Source organism: Chiloscyllium plagiosum, unplaced genomic scaffold (genome assembly GCF_037043375.1).
Source record: "Chiloscyllium plagiosum isolate Xiang-an unplaced genomic scaffold, Cpla_swu_hap1 HiC_scaffold_27, whole genome shotgun sequence".
NCBI lineage: Eukaryota > Metazoa > Chordata > Chondrichthyes > Orectolobiformes > Hemiscylliidae > Chiloscyllium > Chiloscyllium plagiosum.
In genome coordinates this window covers 75,450,010-75,467,660 of record NW_028270165.1, presented here as the reverse complement: position 1 = coordinate 75,467,660, position 17,651 = coordinate 75,450,010, and the positions used below count along the sequence as shown (strand labels likewise).

At 49.0% G+C, this 17,651-nt stretch overlaps 3 protein-coding genes across 3 annotated transcripts; all 3 read right to left on the bottom strand.

Annotated features, from left to right (window-relative positions):
• Positions 1-857: 857 nt before the first annotated feature.
• LOC148144598 (uncharacterized) lies at positions 858-3,107 on the bottom strand. Its single transcript, XM_087974907.1, has one exon. It carries the CDS (start codon positions 2,453-2,455, stop codon positions 992-994), a length of 1,464 nt encoding a protein of 487 aa, XP_087831033.1. The 5' UTR covers positions 2,456-3,107; the 3' UTR covers positions 858-991.
• A 152-nt stretch (positions 3,108-3,259) lies between these two features.
• LOC148144597 (uncharacterized) lies at positions 3,260-6,856 on the bottom strand. The gene has a single exon (XM_087974927.1). The coding sequence runs from the start codon at positions 6,221-6,223 to the stop codon at positions 5,450-5,452; it is 774 nt and encodes a 257-aa protein (XP_087831053.1). The 5' UTR covers positions 6,224-6,856; the 3' UTR covers positions 3,260-5,449.
• A 5,149-nt stretch (positions 6,857-12,005) lies between these two features.
• LOC122548167 (uncharacterized) lies at positions 12,006-15,721 on the bottom strand. The gene has a single exon (XM_043686719.2). It carries the CDS (start codon positions 15,654-15,656, stop codon positions 14,376-14,378), a length of 1,281 nt encoding a protein of 426 aa, XP_043542654.2. The 5' UTR covers positions 15,657-15,721; the 3' UTR covers positions 12,006-14,375.
• Between the last annotated feature and the right edge of the window lie 1,930 nt (positions 15,722-17,651).

The following is a 17,651-nucleotide window of genomic DNA, read 5'->3' as shown; positions in this document are numbered from 1 at the left end:
ATCTCCGCCGCATCTGCTCGCATTCCACTCGTGAGCATCCCAGATGTCCACCGAATTTGAACAAAGTGCTTTTCCTCCCTTGGTCATCCAGACCACCCCCATTCCACTGCTCTAAACCCCCCCCTCCCTTCCAACGCAATAATGACAGAGTCCACCTACTACCCCACCAGTCTACACTCCAACGCATCATCCTTAAACATTTCTGCCAACTCCAAATAGACCCCACCACCAAGAACATCTTCCCCTTCGCACCCCTCACTGCCTTCCACAAGGACCATTCCCTTCGACAGTCCTTGGCTTGCATCACTCTCCTCACCGATCCCCCGAACCACATGTACCTCTTCCTGCCTCATTTTCATGTGTTCCTCTTCAATTGCTTATTGCCATGCACAATTAACCCTCCCACTTCACCCACTGTCCGAATGAACACGGTTCGGTCCTGAATGTGATTCTCAGCAGCAAGAACAGCAGAATCCAAATGCTGTCTTCACTGATGAACTCTCTGCTGTCTCTGCAGCTTGTATGACTGGATACCCCCCCACCCCATCACACACACACACACACACAGAGCAGGTGAATGGTTTCTCCCTGGTGTGCATTCGCTGGTGTTGCAGCACAGCAGATGAATCCCTGAATCCTTTCCCCGACACGGTGCTGGGGAATGGTCGCTCCCCAGTATCAAACGCGCTTGTGGATCAACAGTCAGGCCAATTGAGTGAATCCCTTCTCGAACTCAGAACAAGTGGACTGCCTCTCCCCAGTGTGAAGTTGCTGGTGTGCCAGTAGGGAAGAGGAGAGAGCAAATCCCTTCCCACAGTCAGAGCAGGTGAATGGTCTCTCCCCGGTGTGTTCTCTCTGGTGTCTCCGCAGGCAGAATGGCCTTAGTGAATCCCTTCCCACACACGGAGCAGGTGAAAGGCCATTCCCCGGTGTGAATTCGCTTGTGCGTTTGGAGGCTGGATGACCGACTAAATCCCTTCCCGCACTCGGATCAAGTGAACGGCCTCTCCCTGGTGTGCACTCGTTTGTGTGCCACCAGTGAACAAGACTGCGTGAATGCCTTCCCACATTCAGAGCAGGTGAACGGCCTCTCCCCGGTGTGAACACGCCGATGTGTCAGCAGCGAAGAAGACAACGTGAATCTCTTCCCACAATCTAAGCAAGTGAACGGCCTCTCCCCGGTGTGAACTCGGCGGTGTCTCCGCAGGTAGGAGAAATGAGTGAAACGCTTCCCACAGTCAGAGCAGGTGAACGGCCTCTCCCCGGTGTGAATGTGCTGGTGCACCAGCAGCTTGGACGATGAACTGAATCCCTTCCCGCACTCGGAGCAGGTGAATGTCCTCTCCCCGGTGTGAACCTGCCTGTGTGCCACCAGGGAAGAGGACTGAGTGAATCCCTTCCCACAATCTGAGCAGGTGAACGGCCTCTCCCCGGTGTGCACCCGCTGGTGAGCCACCAGGGAAGAAGACCGAGTGAATCTCTTCCCGCAATCCGTGCAGGTGAACGGCCTCTCCCCGGTGTGAACTCTCTGGTGTCTCCGCAGGTCAGAGGAAATATTGAATCCCTTCCCACAGTCAGAGCAGGTGAACAGCCTCTCCCCGGTGTGAACACGCTGGTGTGACAGCAGGTGGCACGACTCAGTGAACCCCTTCCCGCACTCGGAGCAGGTGAACGGCCTCTCCCCGGTGTGTAGTCGCTGGTGCTTCAGCAGGTAGAACGACTCAGTGAATCCCTTCCCGCACTCGGAGCAGGTGAACGGTCTCTCCCCGGTGTGAACCCGCTGGTGCGCCAGAAGCCTGGAGGATGCACTGAACCCCTTCCCGCACTCGGAGCAGGTGAACGGCTGCTCGCCGGTGTGCACTCGCTGGTGCGCCAGCAGCGACGAAGACCGAATGAATCCCTTCCCACAGTCTGAGCAAGTGAACGGCCTCTCCCCGGTGTGAACTCTCCGGTGTCTCTGCAGGTCAGAGGAAAAAGTGAATCCCTTCCCACAGTCAGAGCAGGTGAACGGCCTCTCCCCGGTGTGGACACGCCGATGACGCTCCAGCTCAGACGGATACCTGTACCGTTTCCCACAGTCCCCACACTGCCATGGCTTCTCCACGGTGCTGTTGTCCTTGTGTCCCTCCAGGTTGGATGATGAACTGGAGCCTGAAGTGCCCACACACACAGAACCCCCTGATGGTGTCTCCTGGAGGAATGTTATTGCAGCAGCAGCAGCAATAACTTCCGCATTCAGACAATAGACACGCTCTGATTGGCTGGAGGACCAGTGCGCTTCCGGTCCTCCAGCGCTGTCTATTGGACAGTCCGAATGCCGAGCTGTCCGGAGCCAGCCAATAGGAGCCGCGGCTGTTCCGGACAAAGGGCCTCGCGCTGCCCCCGTGCTGAGGGAGCTGGAGGAGGGGAGGGCACTTTGCAACAAATCCCTTCCCTTCATTTTCCTCCAAGGCATGTGTTCACACAAAGCCCAGGGTTTCACTGTAACCTCACACTCACTGAAACTTCCTCATCTGTGAGCACAACACTCTCTGTTCCCGTTCTGGGGTTAAATTGAATCTCCCCACCGCCTCCCAAGAATGCCATCTCAACTCCCTGCCATAATCACTGTCCACCCGTGACAAATTCTGCATGAATGCCATCTACAAGTTTGGAAGGGACTTTTGGTTCTAACAAAGCACTAAATACAACTCAATGACGACTCACGATTCTCCCACACCTCTATTGCAGCCTAGTCGCAATGTGATACAAAGATTTCTACTGAATACATTCAGTTAGTACACAAATTCAGTGAGGATAGGCTGTGGAAACCGTATCGTTTCGGGAAGGGATCAGGGCAAACGTGTGAAAGATAGGTCAGACATGGCTAAAGATCCTGTCAAACACATGGCTGAGGAAACTAGTCATTTTGGAGTTGGTATGGTGAAAAGTGGGAGAGGTGGAGATACTGGTAGAAGCAATGACTGAGCGTGTACAGTCCAGGTAACTGTGGGGGTCGATGGATCTGTATTGGAATTTAGCTGCCAGCCCATCAATAGAAATGGAAGGGAATTGAGAAGTCAGTGATGGACCAGTGACAGCAGGCCAGAAAACCGAAGCAAAACTGATTAACCTTTCAAGAGCAGGAAGCAGCAACCAAGACAGATCCCTGGAATGAGTGAGATGAATTTCCAAGAAGGATTGCACAGGCCATTTGAATGAAAGGACCTAATGGGTTCTTTAAGATGTGATCAAAATGAATACAAGCAGATATATGCACTCCAGTACAAAGCACATTTATTCACTGAATCTACTTTAGGTACATGGAAACTAATGAGGGACTCTATTAGTTTAAAAGATGTTTGATACAGTCAACAAGTGAGTCTCACTGCTTTGTCGTCACATCAGGGTGTCCTGGGTGACGGCTGTCACTTAGAGCTCTATTTCCGTTCTCACAAACTGGTCTCTCGAACCCGAGTCTGATAGTGAAAGTCTCTTGGGTTGGGAAATGTTCCCAATATTAATACTATTCTAACTCAGATATTATGTGCTGTACTGCAGTCCCGGAGTACCTTTCCCATTCATTCCTTTGTACACAAACAGGTGGGTGTGTCTCTGTGCCTTTGCTCGACAGTCTGTCCCCAAGACCAGCCAAGGTCATTGCAGTTACCTTCCAACCAGAACGGCCTGTGTTTACCCGAAGCCTGTTTTTCAAGTATTTCCCCTTCAATTACTTATTGCCATGCACAATTAACCCTTAACAATCTGGATTGGAACTATTTTGCCCCCTCAGTCGACACATGGACACAAGATTCGATCACATGGAATCCAAGGAGTGCTAGACAATGGGATACAAAATTGGCTTGATGGTAGGAGATAGAGGGTGGTGGGAAAGGATATGTATTCAGACTGCAGGCCTGTGAGTCACCTGTGCCCGAAGTATCAGTTCAAGGTACACTGACTAGATTCCTGATGAAGGGCCTATGCCCAAAATGTCGATTCTCCTGCTCCTCGGATGCTGACTGACCAGCTGTGCTTTTCCAGCACCACTCACCTCAACATGATTACTTGTCATTTATATAAATGCATTGGATGCGATGATAATGGGAATGGTTAATATTCCCAAAATTGCTGAAATAGTTTAAGGTAAAGAAGGATATTTGATACTACTACAGGATCAGGATCAGTTGGATTGAGGAATGGCAAATAGAGGTTAATTTAGACAGATGCGAGGTGTTGCATTTCGCTAAGACAAACCAAGGCAAGGCTTAAACCGGTCCTGAGTGTTGTCAAACCGAGAGACTAGGGGTGCAGGTAATTAGTTCCTTGAACGTGGTGTCATAGGTAGACAACGTTGTGAAGAAAGCGTTTGGTACGCTTACCCACATTGGTGACAGCACTGAGTATAAAAGTTGGCAAATCACATTAAGGCTGCAGATGACAATGGTAAGAGCATAGCTGTGTGCACTTCTGGTCACACTGTTAGAGGAAGGCTATCATTAAACTGCAAATTGTGCAACAAAGGTTTAGAAGAATGCTATAGAGGATTTGACTTACAAGGACAGGCTGGACAAACTGGGACTTATTTCCATGGAGCATCAGAGGACAAGGGATGACCTTTGCTGAGGTCCACAAAATTATGACGGGCAGACATAAGGTGATTAGTGAAGACATTTTCCCCAGCGTAGGGGCAGTCCAAAATGATGACCATGGGTTTTCAGTGAGAGGGGAAAGACTTAAAAGGGACCCGAGGTCCAGCTTTTTCATGCAAAAGGGTGGTGCATGTATGGAACAAGCCGCCAGAGGAAATGGTGGAGGCAGCTACAATTACAACATTTAACAGCCATTTCCACAGGTACATGGATCGGAAGGTTTGGAGAGATACGGGCCCAAAACTGGCAAATGGGACAACATCGGTTTACGCACCATTACTCATTTCCTCATCATCGGTAAGATATTTCAATTCCTACAGCACTTTACAATAAGAGGTAGCATTAGGATAAGAGGTAGCAGATTTCAATCAGAGATGAGGGGAAATTACTTCCCTCAAAGAGTTTTTAATCTGAGAAATTCACTCCCCCAATAGTGCTGTGGATGCCAGGATATTCAGTAAACCTAAGGTGATAGACAGATTGTAACAGGTTGAAGGGTTATAGAGAGGAGGCAGGAAAGGAGAGTTGAAGCTGGGATGTGATCAGCCTCAATGGTATTAAATAGTGGGGCAGGCTCGATGGGCTGAATGGTGTACTCCTGCTCCCCGATGTCATGGTCTCACTGGGTCAACTTTAGATCTACCTGCAGTGATAGGCAACCTCTGTTTCCTAACCAGGACAAAGTAAATGTTGTTAATCAGCTTCTGTGGATCATTTCAGAGGAAATGTGCACTCCCAGGCTGAGAGAGCATTAAACTCACTTCAATAAAACATCACACAAACCCTCCCACTTCACCCACCGTGCGAATGAACACGGTTCAGTCTTGGACGTGATTCTCAGCAGCAAGAATAGCAGAGTCCAATTGCTGTCTTCGTTGATGAACTCTCTGGTGTCTCCGCAATGTGCATGACTGGTTAAATCCCCTCCCACACACAGAGCAGGTGAATGGCTTCTCCCCGGTGTGAATTCGCTGGTGTTTCAGCACAGATGATGAATCCCTGAATCCTTTCCCACACACGGTGCAGGGGAATGGTCTCTCGCCAGTGTGAATGCGCTGGTGGACCAAAAGTGGGGCCAACTGAGTGAATCCCTTCCCGCACTCAGAGCAGGTGAAAGGCCTCTCCCCAGTGTGTATCTGACGGTGTCTCCGCATACTGGACGGATCGCTGAATATGTCTCCACACTCAGAACAGGAGAATGGCCTCTCCCCAGTGTGAACCCGCTGGTGGATCCGTAGGCTGTATGCTGAAACGCATCCTTTCCCGCACTCCGAGCAGGTATACGGCAACACCCCTGTGTGAACTCGCTTGTGTGTTTTAAGGCCGGATAAGTGAGTGAATCCCTTCCCACAGTCAGAGCAGGAGAACGGCCTCTCCCCTGTGTGAACACGCCGATGACGCTCCAGCTCAGACGGATACCTGTACCGTTTCCCACAGTCCCCACACTGCCATGGCTTCTCCACGGTGCTGTTGTCCTTGTGTCCCTCCAGGTTGGATGATGAACTGGAGCCTGAAGTGCCCACACACACAGAACCCCCTGATGGTGTCTCCTGGAGGAATGTTATTGCAGCAGCAGCAGCAGCAATTAACATCTCCAGAATCGGGTAACTTCCGTGTTCAGGCGCTAGGCGCGCTGATTGGATGGAGGACTAAAGCGCTTCCGGTCCTCCAGCGCTGTCTATTGGCCAATCTGCATGCCGACCTGTCGGGAGTCAGCCAATAGGAGCCGCGCCTGTTCCGGACAAAGGGCCTCGCGCTGCCCCCGTGCTGAGGGAGCTGGAGGAGGGGAGGGCACTTTGCAACAAATCCCTTCCCTTCATTTTCCTCCAAGGCATGTGTTCACACAAAGCCCAGGGTTTCACTGTAACCTCACACTCACTGAAACTTCCTCATCTGGCCACAACACACACTGTTCCCGTTCTGGGGTTAAACTGTAGCTTCCCCTCCCCTCCCCAGGAATGCCTCCACAATTCCCTGTCCACCCGTGACAAATTCCATCTACAAGTTTGGAAGGGAATTTTCGTTCTAACAAAGCACTAAATGCAACTCAATCACGACTCACGATTCACCCACACCTCTATTGCGGCCGAGTCGCAATGTGATACAAAGATTTCTACTGAATACATTCAATTTATACACAAATTCAACGAAGACAGGCTGTGGAAACCCCATTGTTCTGGGAAGGGATCAGGGCAGAAGTGTGGGAGTTAGGCAGACATGGCTAAAGATTCTTTGAGGAGAAAGTGAGGACTGCAGATGCTGGAGATCAGAGCTGAAAATGTGTTGCTGGAAAAGCGCAGTAGGTCAGGCAGCATCCAGGGAACAGGAGAATCGACGTTTCAGGCATAAGCCCTTCTTCAGGCTTGTGCCCGAAACGTCGATTCTCCTGTTCCCTGGATGCTGCCTGACCTACTGCGCTTTTCCAGCAACACATTTTCAGCCATGGCTAAAGATTCTGTCAAACACAACAAAGGGGGAAATGCATGGATGAGGAAACCAGTCATTTTGGAGTTGGTATGGTAAAAAGTGGGAGAGACGGTGACACTGGGAGAATGCAATGAAGTCTCTACATGAAGCAGGGGGTGAGCATGTACAGTCCAGGTAACTGTGGGTGTCTACGGATCTGTAGCAGAATTTGGCAGCCAGCCCATCATCAAATCTGGCAGGGAATTGAGAAGTCAGTGATGGACCAGGTGATAGTGACAGCTGGACAGAAATCTGAAGCAAAACTGATTAAATTTTCAAATTTCTGAAGCAGAGCAGGAAGCAGCAACCAAGACAGATCCCTGGAATTTCCAGGAAGAATTGCATAGACCATTGGCGGTGTTCAGATGAAAGGAACTAATGGGTTCTTTAAGGTGTGATCAAAATGAATACAAGCAGATATATGCACTCCAATACAAAGCACATTTATTCACTGAATCTACTTTAGGTACATGCAAACTAATGAGCGACTATTACCTCAAAAGACTTTTGATACAGTCAACAAGTGAGTCTCACTGCCTCGTCTTCACATCAAGGTCTCCTCGGTGACAGCTACGATCTGTCTCTCAAACCATTCCCACGATCTGGTCTCTCAAACCCCAGTCTGATGGTGAAAGTCTTTCAAGCTGGGAGATGTCCCCAGTGTTAGCACTATTCTGAATCAGATATTACATTCTCTGAGTACTTTATCCACTCATTACTTTCTGCACAAACAGGTCCAGGTATCTCTGTGCCTTTGCACGACAGCCTGTTCCCAAGGCCTGCCAAGGTCATTGCAGTTACCTTCCAACCAGAACGGCCTGTGTTTACCTGAAGCCTGTTTTTCGGGTATTTCCCCTTCAATTGCTTATAGCCATACACAATTAACCCTTAACAATCTGGTTTGGAGGTATTTTGCTCCCTCAGTCGACACATTGACACAAGATTTGATCACATGGAATCCAAGGAGAGCTAGACAATGGAATACAAAATTGGCTTGATGGTAGGAGATAGAGGGTGGTGGGAGAGGATTCAGACTACAGACCTGTGAGTCATGCTGTGCCAAAATTCATTCGAGGTACACTATTATTTATCATTTATATAAATGCTTTGGATGAGATGATAGCAGGAATGATTATTAGATTTCCGGATGATACCAAAATCGCTGATATAATTTAAGCTAAAGAAGGCTATTTGAGAGTACACAGTATCTTGATCAGCTGGGCCAAGGAATGGCAAATGGAGTTTAATTTGGATAAATGTAGGGTGTTGCATTTTGCTAAGGCAGCTCTTAAACAGATAGGGAGTGTTGTCAAACAGAGAGACTAGGGGTGCAGGTACGTAGTTGCTTGAAAGTGACATCACAGGTAGACAAGGTGGTGAAAATAATGTTTGGTACACTTGACCTCATTGGTGAGAGCGTTGCATGTAAGACTTGGCATGTCATGTTAAGGCTGCACAAGACAATGGTGAGGCCACAGTTGGAGCACTGCGTGCAATTCTGGTCACACCGTTAGAGGAAGGCTATCATTAATCTGCAAATTGTGCAAGAAAGGTTTACAAGGATGTTACTGAGGCTGGAGGGTTTGACTTATAAGGACAGGTTGGACAGACTGGGACTTATTTCCCTTGGGCATCAGAGGCCAAGGGGTGAGCTAGTACAGGATCATAAAATTATTACAGGGGAAACATAAAGGTGAATAGCAAAGGTCTTTTCCCCAGGGTAGGGTCAGTCCAAAACAAGAGGCCATAGGTTTAAGGTGAGAGGGGAACGATTTAAAAGGGAACTGAGGGGCAGCTTTTAAAGCAAAGAGTGGTGCGTATATGGAACAAGCTGGCAGAAAAAGTGGTGGAGGCGGCTACAATTACAACATGGATTAGAAGGTACAGGGATTAGAAGGTTTAGGCGGACATGGGCCAAATACTGGCAAATAGGACAACATCAGTCTACGCATCACCTTTACTCATTTCCTCATTATAGGAAAGATATTTCAATTCCTACGACAACTTAGAAAAAGAGGACGAGGGATAGCAGATTTCAAACGGAGATGTAGGGAAATTACTTCCCTCAATGCAGCATTAACCTGTGAAATTCACTCCCCAGAGTGCTGTGGATGACAGGACATGGAGAAAACATAAGGAAGTGATAGATAGATTTTTAATCAGGAACAGGTTGAAGGGTTATGGAGAATAGGCAAGAAAGTTGAATTGAAGCCAAGATGCGATCACAGAGTCATAGAATCCCTACAGTGTGGAAACAGGACCCTCAGCCAACAAGTCCACACCAACCCTATGATGAGTAACCCACCCAGACCCATTCCTCAACCCTATTACTCTACATTTACCCCTGACTAATGCACCTAGCCTACACATCTTTGCACACTATGGACAATTTAGGAAGGCCAATTCACTTAACTTGCACATCTTTGGATTGGGAGAAAACCGAAACACCCAGAGGAAACCCACGCAGACACGGGGAGAATGTGCAAATTCCACACAGACATGCACCCGAGGCTGGAATCAAACCTGGGTCCCTGGCACTCTGAGGCAGCAGTGCTAACCGCTGACCCACCAAGCCACCAGTGCAACCTCGATGGTATTAAATGGTGGAGCAGGCTCCTGCTCCCCGAAGTCATGTTCTAAATGTGTTGACTTTAGATCTACCTGCAGTGGGAGGCAACCTCTGTTTCCTAACCAGGAGAAAATAAATGTTGTTCATCAGCTTCTGTGGATCATTTCTGAGGAAATCTGCACTCCCAGGCTGAGAGAGCATCAGCCCCTCTGACCCTCCCACTTCACCCACTGTCCGAATGAACATGGTTCAGTCCTGGATGTGATTCTCAGCAGCAAGGACAGCAAAATCCAATTGCAGCCTTCACTGATGAACTCTCTGGTGTCTCCACATTGTGCACGACTGGTTAAATGTCCTCCCACACATATAACAAGTGAATGGCTTCTCCCCGGTGTGAATTCGCTGGTGTTTGAGCACAGCAGATGAATCCCTGAATCCTTTCCCACACACGGTGCAGGGGAATGGTCGCTCCCCGGTGTGAATGCGCTGGTGGACAAACAGTCGGGCCAACTGAGTGAATCCCTCCCCGCAGTCAGAGCAGGTGAACGGCCTCTCCCCGGTGTGAACACGTCGATGAATCTCCAGCTCAGATGGATACCTGTACCGTTTCCCACAGTCCCCACACTGCCATGGCTTCTCCACGGTGCTGTTGTCCTTGTGTCCCTCCAGGTTGGATGATGAACTGGAGCCTGAAGTGCCCACACACACAGAACCCCCTGATGGTGTCTCCTGGAGGAATGTTATTGCAGCAGCAGCAGCAATAACTTCCGCATTCAGCCAACAGGGGTGCTCCGATTGGCTGGAGGACCATGTGCTTCCGGTCCTCCAGCGCTGTCTATTGGACAGTCCGCATGCCGAGCTGCCCGGAGCCAGCCAATAGGAGCCGCGGCTGTTCCGGACAAAGGCCCTCGCGCTGCCCCCGTGCTGAGGGAGCTGGAGGAGGGGAGGGCACTTTGCAACAAATCCCTTCCCTTCATTTTCCTCCAAGGCATGTGTTCACACAAAGCCCAGGGTTTCACTGTAACCTCACACTCACTGAAACTTCCTCATCTGTGAGCACAACACTCTCTGTTCCCGTTCTGGGGTTAAACTGTTGCTCTAACCCCTGCCCAACAATGCCACCTCAACTCCCTGCTGTACTCTCTGCCCACCCTTGACAAATTCCACAAGAACACCATCTACAAGTTTGGAAGAGAAGTTTGGCTCTACCATGTGCAGTGGCTCAGTGGTTACAGCGCTAGGAAGCCAGGTTCAATTCCTCCTCGGGTGACCGTCTGTGTGGAGTTAGCACACAACTGGTGCTCCAGTTTCCTCCCACAATCCAAAGATGTACAGGCTAGGTGAACTGGCCAGGCGAAATTGCCCATAGCCTTCATGGATATGTAGATTAGGTGCATTCTTGTAGAGAGAGGAGGAAAACTTCTTCAAGGCAGGCATCCTTGCAAGAGGCCTGTATTCCTGATGAAGGGCTTTTGCACGAAACGTCGGTTTTGCTGCTCGTCGGGTGCTGCCTGAACTGCTGTGCTCTTCCAGCACCACTGATCCAGAATCTGGTTTCCAGAATCTGCAGTCATTGTTTTTACCTAGTTGTTTCCACACTGTAGCAATTCTAATTCAAAGGACAAAATGCTTTGAATGCTAAATGCAATTGAGGCTCATTATTCATTCTAACCTCTGTCGTGGCCTAGTCGTCATGTATAAGGAAGATTTGTACTGAATATATTCAGTTTGTATACAAATTTAACAAGGACAGGCTGTGGAAACCCTATCATTCTGGGAGGGGAAGGGATCAAGGCAGAAGCATAGGACATAGGTCAGACACTGTGAAATATATTGAATTATATATAGAATCCCTACAGTGTGGAAACAGGCCCTTCAGCCCAGCAAGTCCACACCAACTTGCTGAAGAATAACTCACCCAGACCCTATTACTCTACATTTACCCCTGTTTAATACACTTAACCTAACACTATGGGCAACTTAGCATACCCAATTCACCTAATCTGCACATCTTTGGATTGTGGGAGGAAACCCACACAGACACAGGGAGAATGGACAAACTCCACACAGACAGTCGCCCAAGGCTGGAATCGAACCCAAGTCCCTGGCACCATGAAGCAGCTGCGCTAATATCTGGAAGAGAGAGGAAGGGATCAGGGCAAACATGTAGGAGATAGATCAGACACAGTGAAAGATCCTGTCAAACACAACAGAAGGGGAAATGCAAGGCTGAGGGCACCTGTCTTTTCAGAGGTGTTCTGGTGAAAAGTCATGATTTGGAGTAACCAGTGTTGGACAGGGTAAACAAAGTTAAAAATCACACAACACCAAATTATAATTCAACAGGTTTATTTGGAAGCACTAGCTTTCGGAGTGCTGCTTCTTCAGCGGGTGATTCCTGAAGAAGGGCTTATGCCCGAAACGCGATTCTCCTGCTCCTTGGATGCTGCCTGACCTGCTGCGCTTTTCCAGCAACACATTTTTCAGCTATAACCTGGTGTGCTATTTTTAACCTGGTGAAAGTGGTAGAGATGGAGAAACTGGGAGAATACAATGGAATCTCTACAAGCAGCAGGGAGGGAGCATATACAGTCCAAGTAACCGTGGGTGTCGATGGATCTGTAGCGGAATTTGGTGGCCAGCCCATCATCAGAAATTTATATACAGAGATGTTGAGAAAGGGAATCGAGAAGTCAGTGATGGACCGGGTGATAGTGACAGCAGGACAGAAATCCGAAGCAAAACTGATTAACTTTTCAAATTCTGGGGGTCAGCAGGAAGCAGACTGATGCATGGAACGGGTGAGATGAATTTCCAGGATGGATTGCATGGGCCACTGGCAATGTTCAGCTGAAATGATTGAATGGGTTGTTTAAGGTCTGCTCAAAATGAATACGAGAAGAAATGAGTGTTCTAATACAAAGCAAATTTATTCACTTAATCTACTGTAGGTACATGCAAATTAATGAGTAGCATTATTAGCTTAAAAGACTTTTGATACAGTCGACAAGTGAGTCTCACTGCCTTGTCGTCACATCGGGGTCTCCTGGGTGATGGCTGACACTCGGAGCTATTTCCGTTCCCACGATCTGGTCTTTCAAACCCCAGTCCGATAGGGAATGTCTCTCAAGCTGGGAAAAGTCCCCAACATCAATACGATTCTGACTCAGATATGACATGCTGTATTGCAGTCTCCGAGTACCTTTCCCACTCATTCCTTTCTGCACAAAGAGGTCCCAGTATCTCTGTGCCTTTGCACGACAGTCTGTTCCCAAGACCAGCCAAGGTCATTGCAGTTACCTTCCAACCAGAACGGCCTGTGTTTATCTGAAGCCTGTTTTTCACATATTCCCCTTCAATTGCTTAGTAACAGGATCCTTGATCAGCTAGGCTGAGGAATGGCAAATGGGGTTTAATTTACACAAATGCAACATACTTCATTTTGTGAAGACAAACCAAGGCAGGACTTACAGAGGTAGGGAGTGTTGTCAAGCAGAGAGTCGAGGGGTGCAGGTACATAGTTCCTTGAAAGTGGCGTCCCATGTAGACAAAGTGGTGAAGGATGTATTTGGTATACTTGCTCTCATTGGTCAGTGCACTGAGTTTAGGAATGTCATGTAAAGGCTGCATAAGACAATGGTAAGGCCACAGTTGGAGAACTGTGCTCAATTCTGGACACACTGTTAGAGGAAGACTATTATTAAACTGCCAATTGTGTGATAAAGATTTAGAAGGATGTTACTGATGCTGAAGGGTTTGAGTTATAAGGACAGGCTGGACAGACTGGGACTTATTTCCCGGCAGCATCAGAGGCTAAAGGGTGACCTTGTAGATGATCATAAAATTATGATGGGCATACATAAGATGAATAGCAAAGGCCTTTTCTCAGGGTAGGGGCAGTCCAAAACGAGAGGGCATCAGTTTATGGTGAGAGGGGAAAGATTTAAAAGTGATCTGACTGGCAGCCTTTTCGCAGAGGGTGGTGCGTGTATGGAACGAGTGCCAGACAAAGTGGTGGAGGTGACTGTAATTACAACATTGAACAGACATTTTGACATGGATCAGAGAGATATGGGCCCAATACTGGCAAATGGAACAACATCAGCTTACGCATCACCTTTACTCATTTTCTCATCATTGGAGAAATAGTTCACTTCCTACAGCAATTTAGAATAAGAGGTCATAGTGTTAGGATGAGGGATAGCAGATTTCAAACAGAGATGTGGAGAAATTACTTCCCTCAAAGCAGTATTAATCTGTGAAATTCCTTCCCCCAGAGTGCTGTGGACAACAGGACATGGAATAAACTTAAAGAGGAGATAGATGTTTAATCAATATAGGGTAGAAGGGTTATGGAGAGGAGGCAGGAAAGGGGAGTTGAAGCCGGGATGCAATCAGCCTCGATGGAACAAAATGGTGGGGCAGGCTCGATGGGCTGAATGGTGTACCCCTGCTCCCCGATGTCATGGTCTCACTGGGTCGACTTTAGATCTACCTGCAGTGGGAGGCAACCTCTGTTTCCTAACCAGGAGAAAGTAAACGTTGTTCATCAGCTTCTGTGGATCATTTCAGAGGAAATGTGCACTCCCAGGCTGAGAGAGCATCAGCCCCACTGGAATATAAAGCCCCCTGACACTCCCACTTCACCCACTGGTCCAGTCCTGGACGTGATTCTCAGCAGCAAGAACAGCAGGATTCAACTGCTGTCTTCACTGATGAACTCTCTGGTGTCTCCGCAGTTTGCTTGACTGGATAAATCCCCTCCCACACACAAAGCAGGTGAATGGCTTCTCCCCGGTGTGAATTCGCTGGTGTTTGAGCACAGCGGATGAATCCCTGAATGCTTTCCCACACACGGTGCAGGGGAATGGTCGCTCCCCGGTGTGAATGCGCTGGTGGACCAACAGGTGGGCCAACTGATTAAATCCCTTCCCACAGTCAGAGCAGGTGAACCGTCTCTCCCCGGTGTGAAGTTGCTGGTGTATCCTGAGGCCAGTGGATTGAGTGAATCCCTTCCCGCACTCAGAGCAGGTGAACGGCCTCTCCCGGGTGTGCACCCGCCGGTGTCTCCGCATGCTGGATGGATCGCTGAATATCTCTCCACACTCGGAGCAGGAGAATGGCCTCTCCCCGGTGTGAATGTGCTGGTGGATCCGCAGGCTATCTGATGAACTGCATCCCTTCCCACACACTGAACAGGTGAACGGCAAGACCCCTGTGTGAATGAGCTTGTGTCTTTGCAGGCCGGATGAGTGACTGAATTCTTTCCCACAGTCAGAGCAGGAGAATGGCCTCTCCCCGGTGTGAACCCGCTGGTGGAGCCGCAGGTTGTATGACGAACTGAATCCCTTCCCGCACTCCGTGCAGGTTAAAGGCAAGACTCCTGTGTGAGTTTGCGTGTGCTTCTGAAGGCTGGAAAAGTGACTGAATTCTTTCCCACAGTCTGAGCAGGTGAACGGCCTCTCCCCGGTGTGAACTCGCCGGTGTCTCAAAAGGCCAGACGAATGAGCGAATCCCTTCCCACAGTCTATGCAGATGTGTGGCCTCTCCCCGGTGTGGACACGTCGATGAATCTCCAGCTCAGACGGAGACCTGTACCGTTTCCCACAGTCCCCACACTGCCATGGCTTCTCCACGGTGCTGTTGTCCTTGTGTCCCTCCAGGTTGGATGATGAACTGGAGCCTGAAGTGCCCACACACACAGAACCCCCTGATGGTGTCTCCTGGAGGAATGTTATTGCAGCAGCAGCAGCAGCAATAACTTCCGCATTCAGACAATAGACACGCTCTGATTGGCTGGAGGACCAGAGCGCTTCCGGTCCTCCAGCGCTGTCTATTGGACAGTCCACATGCCGAGCTGTCCGGCGCCAGCCAATAGGAGCCGCGGCTGTTCCGGACAAAGGGCCTCGCGCTGCCCCCGTGCTGAGGGAGCTGGAGGAGGGGAGGGCACTTTGCAACAAATCCCTTCCCTTCATTTTCCTCCAAGGCATGTGTTCACACAAAGCCCAGGGTTTCACTGTAACCTCACACTCACTGAAACTTCCTCATCTGTGAGCACAACACTCTCTGTTCACATTCTGGGGTTAAACTGTTCATGTGCAGGAGCTGGAGGGAAAGGGAGTGAATCCAAGGAGAGGGGGCAGACTCTGGAAAGGTTGGTCTAGGTCTCTCTCAAAGATGTTGATATTGCTCCCTGATCAAAATGAATACAAACAGAAATGTGCGCTTCAACACAAAGCAACTTTATTCACTTAATATCCTTGATGTACATGCAAAGTAATGAATGGCTCTGTTAGCTTAAAAGACTTTTGATACAGTCAACAAGTGAGTCTCACTGCGTTGGCTTCATATCTGGGTCCCCTGGGTGACAGCTGTCACTTGGAGCTCTATTTCCGTTTCCACGATCTGGTCTCTCAAAACCCAGTCAGAGGGTGAATGTCTCTCCAACTGGGTGAAGTCCCCAATGTTAATACTGTTCTGACTCGGATATGACTGCAGTCCCTGAGTACTTTTCCCACTCATTCCTTTGTGCACAAACAGGTGGGTGTGTCTCTGTACGTTTGACAGGTAGTCTGTACCCAAAACCAGCCAAGGTCATTGAAGCTACCTTCCAACCAGAACGGCCTGTGTTTACCTGAAGCCTTTTATCACGTATTCCCCCTTCAATTGCTTATTGCCATACACAATTAACCCTTAACAATCTGGGTTGGAGATATTTTGCCCCCTCAGTAAATACATTTACTCAAGGTTCCATTATGTAAAAATCCATGGACAGTTAGCCAATGGGATAGGAAATTGGCTTGACAGTAGGAGACAGAGGGTGGTGGTAGAGGATTGGTATTCAGACTGGAGACCTGTGACCAGCAAGGTTCAGTTCCAGATCAACTGTTATTTGTCATTTATATAAACGCTTTGGATGAGACAATAGCAGCAATGGTTAGTAGGTTCGTTGGTGACACCAAAATTGCTGATATAGTTTAAGGCGATCTGAGAGTACAATAGGACCTTGATCAGCTGAGCCGAGGAATGGCAAATAGAGTTTAATTAAAAGAAATGTAAGGTGTTGCATTTTGCTCAGACACACCAAGGCAGGACTTACACAGGTGGAGGGTGTTGTTAAACAGAGAGACTAGGGTTGCAGGTACAAAGTTCCTTGACAGTGGCGTTGCAGGTAGACAGGGTGGTGAAGAAGGCGTTTGGTACGCTTCCTCTCATTGTTCAGAGAATCGCGTATTGGAATTGGGACAGAATGTTACGGCTGCACAACACATTGGTATGGCCACAGCGTTCAGTGAAGATTAACAAGGATGCTCCTGAGGCAGGAGGATTTGAGTTAGAAGGCTGGACAGACTGAGACAATCTTCCCTGGAGAACCAGAGGCTGAGGGGTGACCTTGTAGAGGTTTATAAAAATCATGGCAGGGCAAAGATAAGGTGAATTGCCAAGTTTCATTCCCTCGGTTATGGGAGTCCAAAACTAGAGGCCGTAGATTTAAGACCACTGACTTCCACAGCTACCTCCTCCCACCCTTCCTCCTGCAAAAATGCGATCCCTTATTCCCAATTCCTTTGCCTTCGCCGCATCTGCTCCCAGGAGGACCAGTTCTACCACAGAACGCACCAGATGGACTCCTTCTTTAAAGACCGCAATTTCCCCTCCCCACGTGTTCGATGATGCCCTCCAGCACATCTCATCCACATCCCGCACCTCTGCCCTGGAACCCCACCCCTCCAACCGCAACAAGCACAGAACCCCCCCAGACTTCACCTTCCACCCCATCAATCTCTGTATACATCGCATCATCCTCCGCCATTTCTGCCACCTATAAACAGACCCCACCACCAGGGATATATTTCCCTCCCCATCTCTATCCGCTTTCCATAAAGACCGTGCTCTCCACGACCACCTGGTCAGGTCCACACCCCCCAGTAACCCACCCTCCTTTCCTGGTACCTTCTCCTGCCACCACAGGAATTGCAAAACCT